General features: G+C 41.4%; 1 protein-coding gene across 1 annotated transcript; it reads right to left on the reverse strand.

Annotated features, from left to right (window-relative positions):
* Positions 1-4,686: 4,686 nt before the first annotated feature.
* gdf7 (growth differentiation factor 7) lies at positions 4,687-16,150 on the reverse strand. The gene is made up of 2 exons (XM_067984343.1): positions 15,826-16,150; positions 4,687-5,948 (listed from the first exon to the last, which is right to left on the reverse strand). The coding sequence occupies exons 1-2, from the start codon at positions 16,148-16,150 to the stop codon at positions 5,047-5,049; spliced, it is 1,227 nt and encodes a 408-aa protein (XP_067840444.1). The 3' UTR covers positions 4,687-5,046.
* Positions 16,151-17,993: the final 1,843 nt, after the last annotated feature.

Raw genomic sequence — 17,993 nt, forward strand, 5'->3', positions numbered from 1 at the left:
GTTTATCCAGAACTCAATGCACAAAGAGTATTGTACCAGGATAAAGAGATCCTCCCAACCTTGAGACAATCTTATCATTCTTCTTTGTGATAGAAATTCTCCATTACTATTCCTGACAGTTTATACCGTGTGCATCTACTGGAAGACGAAAATGCTCAAACTTAACTCAAAGACCAGGTAGAATCAATACAGCAAAAAGTTTTTAATTTGCTGCTGTCAGGAGCATTTTGGACTAGCACAAGGTTTACAGTGTGTGTAATAGAACACAGATGGTGCCTTTAAGATGAAGATTCCGATAAATGTTAAGGTCAGGATACGGGCTGGTTTCATACTTGAATTTAGACTAAAATGTCAATTGCTTTTATGGACGTCTCTAAATACACATATATATATATATGGGAAAACGTTAGAGTTGTAAAAGCAAAATGAAAGCGTCATGTGGTGTTCTCAATTTGATAGCGTACACTTCGCCCATACTGAAGGACAAATGAAGACGTAAAAAAAAGTTAACGTTTTAACGGGATGGGTGGGGGGAACTATAAAGAACAGAGCTAGTTTAGGACATCCGTTGAGAACCCTCAGCTCACCGTTCTTGCTGGTTTCCTCAATTTCTAGTGGCACGAACAGGGACGAGATCTGTGCGATTGATGCAAGGGGCCAGGTTCCAGGTTTGGCGCTTGATGCACTCCCCGCTGAACAGCCTGTGCAAAAATCTGAGATTCAATCAAGAAACTCGTGTGCTGGCCACTGATATGAAGGGACTTGACTATGGTTAACAATCGAAATAATTTTAGAAGCGGCACATTGTAACATCGACAATTTATAAACTGAACATACTACCTAGTCATCGTTTTTTGTAATACGATGCTCGGGTTTACAGCAAGGCACGAATCACAATCGAATTTCCCAGCTTGTGAACCGCTGTTACGAAGGGCCTATTTTAGGGGAGAAAAGGGTTTACTTTTATTCCTTGGTTTTCCCAGAAATATATTTCTTGAAGTTAATGCATTGCATATTCAGCATTTCTATGCCAGTAATCTTGGATAAATATAGGCAGCCATTAGATCGCCGGTGACTGTTACTGCGTTCAACATAAACCTAAGAAACACAAGAAATAGGAGCAGGACTAGGCCATATGGCCCCTCGAGCCTGCTCCGCCATTCAATCAGATCATGGTTGATCTTCGACCTCAACTCCACTTTCTTGCCCTATCTCTATATCCCTTGATTCCCTTAGTGTCCAAAAATCTATTGATCTCAGCCTTTATTATACTCAATGATTGAGCATCCACAGCCCTCTGGGATAGAGAATTTCAAACACTCACAACCCTCTGAGTGAAGAAATTTCTCCTCCTCTCAGTCCCAAATGGCTGACCCCATCCTGAGACTATGCCCCCTAGTTCTAGATTCACCAGCCAGGCGAAACAGCCTCTCAGCATCTATCCTGTAGAGCCCTCCCAGAATCGCATACTTTTCAATGAGATCACCTTTCATTCTTCTAAACTCCAGACAGTATATGCCCATTCTATTCAATATCTTCTCATAGGACAACCCTCTCATTCCAGGAACCAATCCAGTGAACCTTCCTTGCACTGCCTCTTAGGTAAGGAGACCAATACTGTACACAGTACTCCAGGTGTGGTCTCACCAAACCCCTGTACAATTACAGCAAAACTGCCTTACTCTTGTACTCCAACCCCTTGCAATAAAGGCCAAAGTACTATTTGCCTTCCTAATTGCTTGCTGTACCTTCATGTTATAAGTAGCCAACAGGTATTGAAAACAGGACTTTATAAAACATAATTAATTAAAGGTGCAGTATCATTCTTTCCTGCACCTACATAGGAAGGATACAAAACAATGTATAAAATAAAATCTATTTTATGTCCTCATATACAAATTATACATTTTTAACATCGCGTCTGTAATGAGAATGCACAACCGTCGTTTTATTTTACTAAACCGCAAAAAACAATAGCTGAAAGTTTGTTTTATTTTTAGCACTGGGAACTCCAAAAAAGCAGTGGGCACTGTTCAAGGAAGGTGTGTTGTGGCATACCTTGAAACTAATTGTTTAAAAAAATCTTAAACGTTAAATACTAATATCCTTACTTATTTTATGATCCAGGCATCTGTTGTCATTTTAGGCGAAGTTTCAGCGCTACATTGAATGCACTTCATCTGTGCTCATGACCTTGGGCCACGTAGGAAAGTCTATCCGGCCAATTAACCAGCAAAAGAGGTAATGGGCAATGGGGGGGCCTTAGAATCACGTGGCCGGTGACGCTTATAACAGTGAACACATAGATTTAAGTGTAATTTGTCTCTCGGCGATATGCAAAGTCTGAGTTGAGCACATAAAGTGCCATCATTTTATAGTAATAGTATTTTTCTTTTGGTTCAGACTGTCCTAGCCCGAAGCTACATGTTGCTCACTTACAGCATCTGGATCACAAGCCGCCTTTGGCTTTACTGGGAGCTCTTTTTCTTTAACAATGTAGCTGTATTCCAGTGTCACAGTGGTGCGGCACCGACGCTTCATACATTTCCAGCTAGATGTCCGAGTCTTCGTGAACACAGACCAACTAGCTGAAGTCATATGAGCGCGGGGAGACTACACCCTCCTCCACCTTCAGGTGCGCATGGGCTCTCGGTATTATCGTTTAATAGATTTTTAATTCGCCCAGTCTCTCAGCTGGAGGTTTAAAATAACACGGCCAACGATTTATGAAAGTGTACAGGTTTAAAGAGAGACGAGTCCAATAAAGACGCTGAATTTCCTGTACAGTCGAGCTGTAGATTCTCAGAATTTCACGGTATCCACTGAATTAGAATTAGTACGGTGGGGTTTTTGTCAATTAGAAGGCTATTTCAATGCATCACCCTAATGACCCGTGCTCTATTGGTGAAATAACCTTTAGCTGCACTGCTCCCTGGCTGGAGCCCTTAGCCTTCTGATCTGGAAACTAACAGTCTCTTCTAATTGAGTAAGTCGCAGCAGTGATCAGAGTTTTTCCTCATGCCAAAACAGATTGTCCAAACCCACACTAAAGGTACAATTTCCTGATTGCTTTTATTTCATCTTATTAACACTAAATGGTCGAGATCATTTAATTTCTGATCATGAGCCAATCCTTCTGCCATCTGACATAAATTTTATCGTAGAATAGCAAACAAGGAATCAAGGGGTAAAAAATTAAGTAATTAAATTTGAGCAAAGAAATCAGTCCCTACTCTGATTCACACGCTTCACTACAGGCGTACGAAATGCTGGATTTTATTTGATTCGTGTGAGGTATAAAATCATGGATTCTGTTAATTCTACAGGAGCGTTGCCATCTGTGAAACGTTGTTTCCGTGTACCTCTGGTGTATAAACACATAGCTCCAAAATCATTTTAAAGCTGCACTTTTGTGGGTTCTTTCTGATGTAAAATAAAGTTTATACTATGGCCGTTTAAATTTCCGAGTTTATTTCATTCTCTCAGTAGAGCAATGAATTCTCCCGGATTGCTGGACAACATTTCTCCCTCCACCAGCACCAGTAAAACACATTACTGGTCATTCATCTCATTGCTGCTTGTGGCAGGTTGGTGTGAGGAAACTGGCTGCTGCCTGTGTCTACATAAGTGATTGCACTTCAGAAGTCATTCATTGGATGGTGGAGGCTTTGGGACAACACGGGTGATTGATAATGCGCTATACAAATCTAAGTTATTCCGCATTTTACTTGCATTTATTACAATGGTGGTCAAAATCACACAGACCACTTGTTAGTTTACTGACTTTTTTAAATGACTCCAAGTGATCACTTTGGAGAAAATTCGCTCTAACTTATTTAAAGCGGTAGCCTCTCTTTGGGATTATGTAGTTGACAATTTCGTCTCTGTTTCATATGCCTTATTCAATGACTTTGAAGATTCAGTAATACGTCAGCAAAATAAAATGTTAGAAATCGTTTTAAAGAAAAGTATTAAAGTGGGGGCAAGATTGACGTTTCCAGTAGTTGCTTTTGATTTTTCTAATTCGAGTCTGAGCTCAATGGAGCTGCTACCATTGAAACGGTGGAAGCAACCATACACAATTGCTTCAGATGAAATCGTTTAGATCAGGGGGATGTTTTAAACAGTTCTAATCCAGCATTGGTGCCAGTTTACGGTGGAATAGATATCATAAAATCCTAATCAGACTTGTACAATGTACAGACTGGTCTAACTGATTTAGAATTGTAATGGAGTAATTTTCTACTTAATCAAAAATAAAAATAAATCACTGTATTTGGTTTCATTTAAATAGAATTGTACCGTTCTGTTATTTTGCTATTCTGCTATTTTAACAGTCGAATTTGCCCCCACCGTGGGTAGGGGGCAGGTATATTACCGAAACAAGTTTGAGTTTCAGTCCTCAAGGGGTTAATTTATGATATGTAAATGTATGATCTCTGCAAGTATAGAGCTGGGATTTCTTTTCAATGATTGCAGTCTCGGCCTTCCGCTTGCAGCTGACTCACGTTTGTTAGCACATGTTAATAATGATCAAAACCAGATCGGCCGCTGCTTCACTACAGTAGGGATGCCCCCGCTAGGGCAATTCAATGATCAGATTGCAAATAATGACTGAATGTGGGCGCTAAGTCACGCTACAAAAGTAGCAGATGGAATGGATTTTACGTTTAAGTGAACTTCCCAACCTGTCAGCACCCGTCCCTGGAGGTTTTTTTTAAAAAAATCTGTAAGCATCAACTGCTTCCTTCCGCCTAATTTCAAATTAAGAATGTGTGTGTTTGTGTGTGTCTCATAATCCAATTCACAAAGTGTTGAGACATAAGACTGTTGACTCTTTCGCTAATTTTGATGCAGGGTCCCTCAAACCCCAGAAAGTCGCCATTCCCTTTCACCAAAGATGAGCCTCCCTCCCGGCGTGACCTCGGTGAGATGCATTTTAGAGCAATTTGGCGCCTTAGCTTTATCAACCCGCTGCAGTATTTAGCTTCATCGTAAAATCAGATGGGGGGAACCACTGGTCTCTCGTCGACCAATCGCAGGGCGCTACCTGCATCCACACGATTCCACCACCATGTCTTCGTACTGCTTATAAACCACATTGTTGCCCGAATCTATGTACAAAATGCTAATAGGGCTGAGTTTGGCTGGGACACAGCAGCTGGGCGGCGTTGACTCCGGATCCATGGAGTTCATCAACGTTTGTATGATGGCATGGTTAGTGGGTTCAAGATGGGACCTGAGCGGGAAATCGCAGATCCCTTCACAATGGTACGCCTCGTAATCTAAAGGCGCAATGATCCAGTCGTCCCAGCCCAGTTCCTTGAAGTTGACATGAAGAGGTTTCCTGCTACATCTCGATCTGGCTTTTTTGCCGCTTCCTCTGCCGGGTCTGCTTGAAAACGCAGTTCTCCTTTTCCTACGGCGCTTGACATTGGGTTCATGACTGGCTTGTAGTGAATCCGATCCACCCAGCGATTTGATCTTATCTCTGATCTCCCGGAAGAGGTTTTCCCTTTTTCCCGTGTTGCTGAACGCCACCAGAAGGGCTTTTTCCTGAGGCTGGAGATCAGAGCGATTAAATCCCAAAAGTCTGGGATCTGAAGCCTCCTGGGAGTAATCGGAAATAATTTCCACATCTAAACACAGTAGGCTCGCAGGGATGTGGCTTTTCATTAATTCCCACACGTCAAACACTTGCCATTTAGATGAATCGGCGTCCAGGATGTCAACTGTCCGGGAATCGAGTCGTTTTGGTGGGTGATTTCCCAGCTCTTGGCAAGAATAAAGTAAAATCCGATACATGCTGCCTCCCCGGGACAGCGCCGCGTGCAGGTTTTCAGGGAACTTTCTGAAAATCCTCAACTCGGCTCCCACAAGCTCGTCCGTGGTTGGCAGGTTGGAGATATCAAACAGGTATCGCTGCTTCTTCTCAAAGGAGGCTCCGTCTGAAAAAAAGCGAGAGATTCAACTCAGCAGAGGTCACGTACGAAGCAACGGGAGAAAGGTGAAAGAAGGAAAATGCGTGTACACAAGAAACAAAGAAAAGATAAAACCAACACTGAAATAGGGAAAAGTAGATCATGAAAAATATATTATAAATGTACAAGTTAAAGATAGTTGTACAAACTTATAAAACTTTGATAATTTTATAATTGGTCGGTATTTATTGTTCAGGAAAATATTATATTGTTATACTGGGACACATCTAATTGGTCGCATTTTATTTTTATTTGGGGTCTGCTCCAAACCTTAACATATATTTTCTCTTTTCAAATATTGATCTACCTGCTGTATATTTCAGTTATTTTTATTTTGGGTATTTTATTAGACAGTTAGGTTACAGGCACCGCCCGATTACTAACCTAAAGGAGACTAATGGTCTTTCATTGAGGAAGTAGACTCTGGTGGGGTTTCTACTCTCCCCACCTGTTTGAAAGATTCACCATCTCTATAAGAATGTATCTTTATATCTTTACTCATCCTATTCACGTTGTAGCAAAACAAAAGAAAAACTAAAGACGTGCTTGTACTCCAAAACAGTTTCCACTTCATACAACGCCATAATCGGGCCTGATCTGGCCGTAGAGACCACATACGAGATGTCAAACCTGCTTTGTAAATCTACCCCGAGTTAATTTAAATATTCGGATAATGTCGACACTGCAACCAGTAATCTTTGGACAGGAGAACTGCAGTTCTAGATAAGCAGTATAAAGTGTACAAGAGCTGAGTATCAGGGAGAGTTGAGAGTACTTGCCCTCGACATCAGGGCAGCATCTGAATGAGTATGGTACTAAGGAGCCCTAGCAAAACTGAGATCAATGGGAAAATCCTTCAGTGGCTGGAACCATAACTCACACAGGAAGATGATTGTGATTGTCGGCCAATCATTGCAACCCCGAGACATTGCTATAGGAGTTCTGCAAGGAAGATTCTTGACTCAACCATCTTCAACTGCTTCATCAATGACCTTTCATTTATCAGAAGATCAGGGGTGAGGCTGTTCACTGGCAATTCCACAGTACTCAGCTCCATTGACAACTCTTTCAATAATGAAGCAGCCTGTGCCAACCTTCAGCAGAATTGGACCACAATCAGGCTTGGTCTGACGAGTGACATGCCACATTTGTGCCACATAAGTGCCTGGTAATGACTATCTCAAACAAGAGAAAACCCGACCACTTCATTCTTGACTTTCAGTGGCATCACCATTGCTGAATCCCCCACCATAAATATCGTTGGAGTTACCATTAACCAAAACCTTAAATGGACCAGCCATATCAACACCATGGCTACAAGAGGCTGGGGACTCTGCAACGAGTTGTTCACCTCTTGACCCCTCAAAACCTCTCCACCGCCTACAAGGCTTAGGTCAGGAGTGTTATGGAAAACAATGCTCAAAATGCTTGAAGCCATCCAAACAGAGTAATTTGCTTGATTGGCATCCCTGCCATTGAACTCAATATTCACCACCTCCATCATCAGTGCACTATGGCTGCAGTGTGTACAATCTACAGGATACACTGCAGCAACTCACCAAGATTACTTTGACAGCATTTCCCTCACCTGCCACCTCTACCATTGAGAAGGACAAGAGCAGCAATGTTGTGGGAACACCATCACCTCCGAGTTCCCCTTCAAGTCACACACCATCCTGACTTAGAAATATTTTGCCATTCCTTCGTCACCACTAGGTCAATATCCTGGAATTCCCTACCTAACAACTTTTGGGAGCACCATCAGCACAAGAATTGTAAAAGTTCAAAGAGAAGCTCCATCACCATCTTCTCAAAGCAACTAGGGATGGCCAATAGATGCAATCTTGCCAGCATCACCCACATCCCAATAGGAAATATTTTTAAAAAGAGGTACCACCTGTATAGAACCATAAATGCACCAAAATTTTGCCAACAGACAGCATGAGTGCCCATAGTTGTAAAACTGTACACTCTGCATTAAATATCTTATTATTTTAGTAGCCTGGTGTTCCATAACCAGTAAAGTGCATTATCGAATAGATCAGAAACAGAATTGCTCATATACATAATGTTATTTTTGTTTTTATTTTTCTCACCAATTTTCTTCTTTCCCATTTTCTTCTGAAGACATTTACTACTTTATGGGTCCCGTTCCCCAGATCACTTTCCACTACCCAAGTGGCTATTATTGATGTATGAGCCTTGACCGTGAGTTTGGACAGAATATTGGGTCACGGGGGGCATCACAACCCTGCCCTATCTTGTCGTTGCCCAATGTCCACACACACACACATACAACTTCCAGCATGGATCACTGGAGTGATAAGGAATGGAAACCCTGCATGGTTTCCCCTCCCTAACGCAATAGTGCGGAAGCCAATTGTAAGGTTGCTATTTAACTCCGTCAAAGATCAGGGAACTCAGCCCAAACCAGGGGTGAATACTGGTATCGTTATGATTCAACTACTCACCGAACCATTAATGAGCGTAGTGTTACTTTAAGTAATATTTTCTATATTATTACAAAAATATGAGGTGCACACAAGCAAAGAAAAATATATCCCAAAACTCATGCTGGGACTAAAATCTATTTTTGTTAAAGGGAAGGATCTGTGTCATTGAAACCGCCGAGTCGTTACATTAGGCATTGGTTTGCTTTGCTTGAAGAAGCACTAAATAAAAGTAACTACATTCAATCGTGCGCCCTTTATCTTAGTTTTATCGTACACAACACCAATACGAGCCGTTATGGACAAGAAGGATTTCCTTATGATTAATTCCATTAACTCCAAAACTAATTAATTGTCGTATGATATAATCATATTACACCTTATCGACTCGTCTCTGTTCAATTTACTTTTCAGTATCTTTGTACTCTTTATAAACTCTGTAGAGCCTCGTTTTCTGAAATTTTGTAATATTTCCGATTACAGTAAAATGAGATATACACAGAAGCCTGATACACGTGCAAGTGAAAGAACAGTGGCTACATTTTGATGTAAAGATCCCCATTGGTTACATCTCAGGAAACTGGAGCAATGCACCGTAACAGCAATGATAAACTCGCTCCCAGAACAGCACCAGGCAAGCATTCCTCTTTATTTCGGTAACTACTGTATATTGCAATGACGAATTTAGGGATTCGGGAAAAGAAAGTTTGTTGCCAAAGGAAAGAGAGGAAGGGCTGATTAAAGATATTTTTCCGCCCTAGTGCACAGACCAATTCGTCTGTTTACTACCGTCCAAAACCCAGAAGATTTGGTTTGACCTGCTTCAGCGCGGCTAACTGTCAATCTGTTCTCTGTTGTGATCTTACAAGCTGATAACAGCCGAGGTTAGACGTTGTTACACTGCTGTGTAGTTTATATTGACTGAGTGGAAATTCATCTGCAGTGGTCAACGGATGTTTCTGAGCCCGTAATATACTTTATTTTAATCTCTTCTCACAAAATGCTCAATTATAGATCTCAGCACAGTGGAACCACATTACTGTAGTAAACTCTGATTATGCAATTATATTAATAGGGTCTCCGCCCAGTGCCACTCGCAGCAAAGCAGACCAGCGTTATACCGCTATGGGTGCCTCTATAGATAGTACTGTAGTCAGCGACAAAAGAACCTTGAATGCATGCACAGACCTCTTCTCCCCCAGTGATTCGATTTTCTTTCTGACGCTGGAACATCCATTTGCTTCTAACGTTAAAGAATGCAGGAAGAAGCATGCACTTTCTTCCAACAAAGACTGCGGAAAGGAGTGTCTGTTTTTATAGTCTTACAACATTAGCAAAATTGGGATGTGTGTTTCTAACATTCCCAGGAGATTCGGTGGACTATCTGGACACGTTTAAAGTCTCAGTTTGTATTGGGGTCGAAATTATACTGCAGTAAAAGCAGAAAATGCTGGAAATGCACACCAGATCAGTCAGCGTCTGCAGAGAGAAATGATAGGTTGTGATGTTTCAGGTAATGAAGGGCCACGCGCTGGAAACATCATAACTCGTATTTTGTCTTTACAGGCATCTGCTGGGAACTTTCAGTATTTCATGTTTTTATTTCAGATTTCCAGCCTTGGAAGCTTTTCATTGTTATTATATTGAAGTTATACCAAGTGGTGCCAAGTCAAACAAGTGTGACATAGCAACTTTGGAGTTTCAGTATACTTGGGAGGCCGGTCACGACCTTATTTCTGTTTTTTTTAGCATCCAAAAAACATTTTTCATTTTATTTTCGGAAGCCAAGCTGGCTGTAGAACTCAGCCATGCCACAAAAGGTGAGGAGCCAAGAATTATTGGTAATTAGCTGTGCATTTATCAGAATGTAACCAAGCAATACAAATCTCTCCCTGCTACTAACTTGCTTCTTTCCTGTTCTGGGAATATAGTTTAGTAATCCCCTTGACTTATTAACAGAGAAGACTGACATTATTTGAAACTGAGATAAACGCCTTGACCCCCGTCATACTCCCCCACTGAACTACATGACAGTTCTAGGGGGAAATCTTTAGTATACAGTAGTTTCATTCCAGGGCGCGCACTGGGTGAACGCATTACTCACGTTGTAAATTAACAGTGAGATCGAACCAGTGCTGATGGATACATCAACATTTCTCGCAGCTAGACACGGCGCTGAAATGCTAATTGCACGTTAACCTCTGCCTTCTGGTGAACCGCATTTGAAACACATTTCTTTCTGATAATTCACTTAGATACAAACCAGATAAGGTTACCTGTGCACCCTTGCCCGCTGCTATCATTCATTCGGCTTTTGTGTGAACTGTGAATAATAAATTATGGAGAGAAAAAAACGCGTTTAAACAAATCAATGACCGGGTCAGGTCCCAAGTAATATCGATTTTCTCATGTCATGGTCTGCTGTTTAAATGCAATTCCGTCTCTGTTAGGGTCACCTCGGGATTTTCCTCTCGTAAATTCATCTCAGCAATGCTTGACTTTGGAAGTAGAGTGAAGTAATGTTGCTTTATTTCGCTAATTCGTTTAATTGGAGTTTGATGTAGAGTTTGCTGGATCTTTAGTTAAGGCCTATTTTGCTTTAAAAGCGCATGGATCCAATTGAATTCTTGTAGCTATTTAACAGCCCAAACGCGCACCAAACTCTGTTGGGTTAATCTGGATCGATAAGAATTTTAACTGGATTGTTAAAGCGGTTCCGATGTCTGCAGACATTTGCGCTCAGTGGCTTGGAAACTAGCTCCAGGATGGCGATTTTTCCCCCCTTATCCCCTAACAGCCGCTATTGTCTGAGTAATGATACGGCACAACGACATGTTATAGATCCGTATCGGGAGCATCGAATCCAAGCCTTCAAGATTATATTTACGAAATACAAACGCATTTGCCCGAATAGAAACGTGGATGTGCCAAGTGTGTGTGTGTGTGACATGGGTTGAATTACTTTCACCAACAACTTCAGAACCAACAAATGGTCATTTAATGCACCCGTGGGCCTTACACCCAGTGACCATGTAGACTGAGGTTGCTCTAGTGTGATAGATACCTGTGTTTTAATCTGGGATTAAGTACAGCTACTCAAACGGCTTTTATGTAGAATATTAACAGTCCTGTTTACATCACTTGTTTATTTCTCTCTGCGGTTTTAAAGTATGTAGAATGTCGAAAAGATAATTTGACGTCACTAGTAATCTGATATGAAAACAAAACACAGCAGATTCATTGTACATTTTAAAAAGTCGTCTCCTACAGGTTATTGTCGGGTGCCAGCACATGATTGAAAAATCAATGCACAATTTGTTCTTTATGTGGATTCTATTCATCAGCGGGGTCACCAAACAGTAAACAGCGCCACTTTAAAAAAAATGTAAATACCGGTGTTTTGTGTGGATAAACACAGCCACTTAGTGCAATGCTGCGGTACGGTACTTTTAGAATTACCAGGAGAGCGAACAACTGCCCCATCCATTTTCTCAGGACATAAAATAGGTTTTGCAGGTGACGTGAAAAACAGATGGTTTGTGAATGTAAACACCTGCCTCGCGTTCTTTATATCCCTATTAATGGCAGGTTATTGCCGGCGCCTTGCTTGCTCTGCAATACTGCTGAAGAAACCGGCTTTGTGTCTCACTGTAACAGGTATATATTGAATGTGGCACTTCCTGATACCTTTTACGATGGAATGACATTACCCATGAATGCTCTCTGGATTTATCAAATCCCAGATATCCACTCTGTTTAGAAAATGTTTCGGTGCTTTAAAAAAAAACGCGGATCACCTTACCAGAACGTGAGTGTAGCAGACTCTGAAGTTGTCTAGAGAACTTCTCATCACTTGTTACTAGTCCAGCCCTAACCAATTTAACTGGACTGGCGTATTGTTTGTATTGCCACACTCACTGGTATTACTGCATGGAAACATTAGGATATCTCGCCCAGAATCTTTAATTCAGAGCTTGTGTGCGATTATTCTTTATAGGCTGTTACTTCTTCAAATGTGTCACCCAGGCTATATTTATTAACTATCTAATTATCATAATTCACGCTGTTTGGATTCATTCCTACATTACAACAGTACCTACACTTTAAAAAGTACGTAATTGTCTGTAAAGCGCTTTGGGACGCCCTGAGGTCGTGAAAGGCTCTATATAAATGCAAGTCTTTTCTTTGTATTATATTTTCAACACTGTCCTACTAAGGTGAGCGCTGGTAGCTAATGGTATGAGCTGGATAGAAAAGAATTTTAGCATCTGGGCTAATTCGCAAAGAAGTGGATCAAGTGTACAGGATAAAACGCAAACATCTGCATAGAACCCCGGACCATACGTGCTGGAATGGAAAGGGCAAATAACAAGAAAAACTTTGTGGGAATCTGGCGCAAACTGTTGGACTCCTTTGTGCCTTGGCTGCTAAAACTGTAATAATAATTAGTGGGGGAACTGCAGCAAATGTTAGGAAATCTAAAATCTATTCAGACGTTATATGGAGGCTTCCTGTTCAATAGTTTTACAAAGTGTGTACGATATATACGCAGACACGCAGAAACCGCAATTTGATTTACTGCCGAGCTTCCAAATGGGAGCAGAATCTCGGCTGTTTCCATTCGCATCGGAAATGTCACATGCTCTAAACGTGCAGCATTAGTCACCACACTACTGGAAACTCCATTCAACTTTAGGCTGAACCTTTGCCGAAATACCTCCTTGTAATAAAACGAATAATACTTTGATTTGACATGGTTTAAGCAATTTAGAAATGGTTTAATGTTCTTCTTGGTGTCATGCGTGACTTGCGGATTTCTGCCTGGCGAATTTTGTTAATGTTTAGGCATTGAAATAACATCCACTGTTAAATGTGAATGGCCCCATTTGTGGTTGGCTCGCCTTGTGACAAACTTAGCGTAAAAGAAAATGCCGTTCGTCAACAATCTCCAAAACTGACACGCAAATTAACAGATGGATGAGAGCTTCCTGTCTGAACAAACCACGTGTATTTCTATTTTAAAAAATTAAGCATTCTTTCATTTTTTTTATTTCGTGGACTGACTTAGGTTGTTTCAACAACTTCACCGCTAGGTTTAGGACAAACACCAACGAAGCTGCAGCAACAAGCAGTTTATCAAACGACAGTGTCTGTACGTCCAGCCTTAAATCTGCCTGGGATTCACTCCTACTTAATTCCCAATAGCCAATTTAACTGCACTGGCGTGTCGTTTGTAATGTTACACTCTCTAGTATTACTGCATTGAAACATTAAGGTACCTCACCCAGAACAGAGTTTGTGTATGATTACTGTTCATAGGCTGTTACCTCTTCAAATGCGATAAGCGACGTTATGTGTGTATAAGGTAATAATATGGTTATGTTTTCTCCTCAGAGACAAGGATAATTTTGACAACCTGTCAACCCTGTCAGTCAGTCGCTGAAATTATTCATGTGTTTCCATTCTTCATGTCTCCTTCCTGAGCAAACCCTTTAATACAGGATATACACACGTTGTCTTGGGCTTCGGAACTGCCGTGTAACTGTGGTAAGAAACAGTTAAAAAAAGAAACATACATTTTGGCTGCCTTTCAAACTACATCCAAACATCACTCACCTTCCTTTCTTTAAAAGGCTGAGTTTATAAATGAAATATTATTTATCCTTTCGAAGGGATGTGTACGAACCCGCCACCAGTTATCCCAAATAGAATTTGTATTAATCGTGTCCTATTTCATTTTATTGGCGATATTGAGAACATTTTTCCGAACAAGATTTAAGATGGTGCTGCAGTGGGGGCGGTGGAAATGTGTGTGTGAGGGGGATGATTTTGCTAGCTACTTAATAGTGGTTTTGTTTTCTTATCGATTATTTAGGCGTTAAGAACTAGAAACACGTTTCCACAGAGGGATATAATAAAACAGTATTTCCGTCTGAAATTAGTCAATTTCATTGCTACATGTTCGAATGGTGCCCCAGCAGAGATTAATAAAACCCAGATGGTACCCAGTTAAACTTCATTTAAATCGGCAATGAGCAGCCGTATTTCTGGCAACATTTAAACAGCCGACTAAAAGAGACGGTGCAAGACATAAAATAAAACTGGAAGCGTTGGACATACACAACACACCATCAGCATCTGAAAGAACGATATCCAAACCGTTAACCTGCCTTTTTTTTCAGTTCCTGGCGGACCTGTAGTGTATTTCCAGCATTTTCTGCTTTTATTTAGTACAAGGAAAGTAGGCGCAGTGATATGAGATATAACGGGAGCTCCTTTAACATAATCTTGACAAGATGACATCCTTCTTTGATCACAACGTTATCGCGTATCCCAAGCCCATTGTTTTATTGGCTTCACTGGAAATACGATCACTTTCTTCTCAAAATTAACCCCCCACCCCCAACATTTTTTTTTTGCAAATTTGGGTCGAAAGGCTTTGAACGGTGACCTAACCCGACTTGAACGGCTGCGTGGGGTTTATATGATTTCGAATATTAAACGGGAAACATGTGTCGTTTAATATAATTAAATGTTCTACACTTAGCCGCGTCAGTTTCTCCTCAATGCATCGCCCACATACACATACTACAGATTATATATAGATCACATCCGGCAACATCTAACATGTTATCTGACTGCTTAACATGAGATCGTCCGCCCCATTAGGTTTAAGTGCTGTCCGGCCCCTCATATACCCAGAAATTAAAACTTATACAACTGAAATCCCTGTCCAGAACAGGTACAGGATTGACTTCAGGTCTCTGGAGATTTACTGTACCCTTCAGCATGCTTTGTGGCCAGGTACTGTCGCTATTTCGACCCTCTCTATTTGTCGAGAACATCAATGGTGCGCCAGCGAATCTACATCCATAAAACGAATTCCGAGGGACTATCAATATGCGAATGCCCGGCACCTCTCATGCAACCTCAAATTGCAAAGCGCAAGAAACAGTAGATTTTAGCAAAAGTTTATTCCGTCAAACGGTTGGTTCAGTCGGTAGCTCTGCGACTTTAACTGCAGAAATGCTTCTGGCAATTACATTTTAGGAATTCTTATAGTAATTTTGGATCAACGTCTCTTTCTCAGGACATGTCCCAGCTGTAGACTGAGCATGCAGCCTGCTTGAGATCAGGTTAATGAGTTGATGTATCTCTCTGTCCGTATCTATAAGCCTACATCTAAATATATAGATATGTAGTTAACCCGTGCCTCTATTTATTTATTCAAGAGAATTGATTAGAATTGGAGTGGGAGAATGGCTGCTGGAAGATGGAAACGACAATTACTTGTATTCCGCGCCGCTGAGCCGTTTACAGGTTACAGTTAAGAGCGCATTCCAGTTAAAACGGCGAGCTTTCTGCTATTTTAACGGAATCCCCTTTTTACCCACCATTTCCTTGGTCCACGAAGCTGGTGACAGTGTTGGCACGGGTTCGGGCTCGGACCAGACTGCTGTTCAAACCTTTGCTTTCACTCTCCGACAAGGTCCTGTAAAGTGACATCATGTACTCATGAGGCAATACCGTGCCGGTGCGAATGTGATGGCGCCTGAAGGTCCGGTCCTGCTTTCTGTCCAGAGATGATGAGGAGCCAGGACCATCCTGAGAAGAGGAATCCTGCAGAGATCTCAGCGTAGCAGCTTCGAGGACATAAAGAAAATCCCAACAACAGCAAAGGGCACACCACACAAGGGCTGCAGCCTTCGGTATATCCATTCTGAGAGAGCTTGTGTCCAAGGTCGGAGGAGTTTAAGCCGGTGGCCGAACGTGCGTTCAGATGGCTTTCGATGGAGTTTGCACACTCACCTTCCCCCCGGATGGCTGACTTGGTTACATTAGAGAGAACGCCGCTCAAACTCGAGCAACCACAGCCATCCGCGGAGCAGGGCGCCCCCACTGCGCTTCTGATTGGCTCAAACTTTATCCCAGCAAAAGTTTTTTAAAAATATAACTTTTTAAGAATATGGGCTCGGAAACCACGAGATTTAATTCCTGGGATAGCATTAATCCGCACATGAATTCTGAATAAGGATGCAATTTCGATCAATGTTCTGCACTGCTAGCACAAAGATAATCTCCGTTTTGCTCCTTTATAATCGTCGTCCCTTGTATAAAACACTTGGGTGGTTTTGGAAAAATGCTAGAATTATAGTTTTTCATATCCGATTCATACTGCTGTGTGACATTAGCAGCAAACAGATTGCAGGTGCAGTTGAACGTATAGTGCCCCTCAAAGCATGCAGTAATACTCGGATGATGCCACTGTTTGATGGTGCTGGGTTACTGCGCGTTAACCACTAACGTGCGACTTTCAAATCACTGGGTTTGAGTGCCATGGCACATATTTACTTATTTTTTTCTCGGTTCTCCTGCGGAAGTAAACAGACATACGATTTCGATTTGCGCGGGGCGGGGTGGAGGGAGGTCGCTATTTTCCCCTTATATTGTTTTAAATCTCAGGATCTTCGAGCCCCTGCAATGATCTGGGTGTGAGCGATAAGCGAGAGTATCCCTGAACTGTCCTGAAACACAATGACCACCACATGACTGCGCTGCAAGTTCCGCATTAATCTTTTGTATTTATATCGGGTCAAGGGAAATACGCGGGCTATTACGGGGGGCAGACCACAAGTGCAATGCGATCCCTCTACCCGTGAGATGGTCCTTTTCTTTCTCATGCAGACTTGTTGTATGAAACACTTCCGCCCAACGGCACTATTAGTTCGGGGCCAGAGTATCATGCATGGTCATTTAACGGAAAGGGAAAAAAGCCGGTGTTCAATAACTTAAGTGAGATTTCTCGAAATGTGAGTTTAGAATATTTTCCGAGCATCAAAGAAGTGTCTAGCATTGTGAGATGTGAGAACCAGTGACTTCAAGTGGTTGAGATATCGGAAGTCGCTGTTACTATAAATAATAGGTTTCATTCGGCAATAATGAAGGGGTTTCTATTGTGGTATCTGTGGTACATTTAGGGCCCCCTCTTGCCAGCTCAGTACTGCAGTACTCAGCATTTACTTAGCAGCAGGTTCTGAACTCATTTAGGGGAATTTTTTCAAGTAAAGATTTGAGATAGCGAACAGCGAGGTCCACATGACTTTTATATTGAGATACGAGCAAAACGACAGTACGTTTAATATCAGTGCAGACTACAATCAACGTTACAATGCAATCTTTTCTACTGCTGTAAGAAACTTGAAATATTCAGAACAATTGTAATCAGGTAAGAAGTATTTTGCAACACGGCTAGGCAGACCTTTAACTCCTTCACTTACCATTCCGCTATATGTATGTTTATTATGGAAAAAACATAAGACGGCTGCTTATAATTTTGGAAAATAAAAATGTAATAAGGTCTATGTAAACCATACTTATTTGGAGTTTAACACCGTTTTCTTTCGAGAACTCCTGTAAGCATATGCTGTAGTAAAACGGTTAGGCAATATTATTCCTTCTAGGGAAACACACTGAACCACAAAAGCATTGCACCTGAGAGGTCAAGAGCGACATTCCTTAGAAAAAAAACACAATAAGCACAAAGCGGATGATCAGAAAATGC

The sequence above is a fragment of the Heptranchias perlo genome, chromosome 5 (genome assembly GCF_035084215.1).
Source record: "Heptranchias perlo isolate sHepPer1 chromosome 5, sHepPer1.hap1, whole genome shotgun sequence".
NCBI lineage: Eukaryota > Metazoa > Chordata > Chondrichthyes > Hexanchiformes > Hexanchidae > Heptranchias > Heptranchias perlo.

Bases quoted from the DNA above. Each gene is read 5' to 3' on its own strand.
- gdf7 (XM_067984343.1), bottom strand. From the start codon at position 16,150: ATGGATATACCGAAGGCTGCAGCCCTTGTGTGGTGTGCCCTTTGCTGT. The intron at 5,949-15,825 runs GTGGGTAAAAAG...GCTTTTTTTCAG, and splicing joins CTTCGTGGACCAAGGAAATG to ACGGAGCCTCCTTTGAGAAG.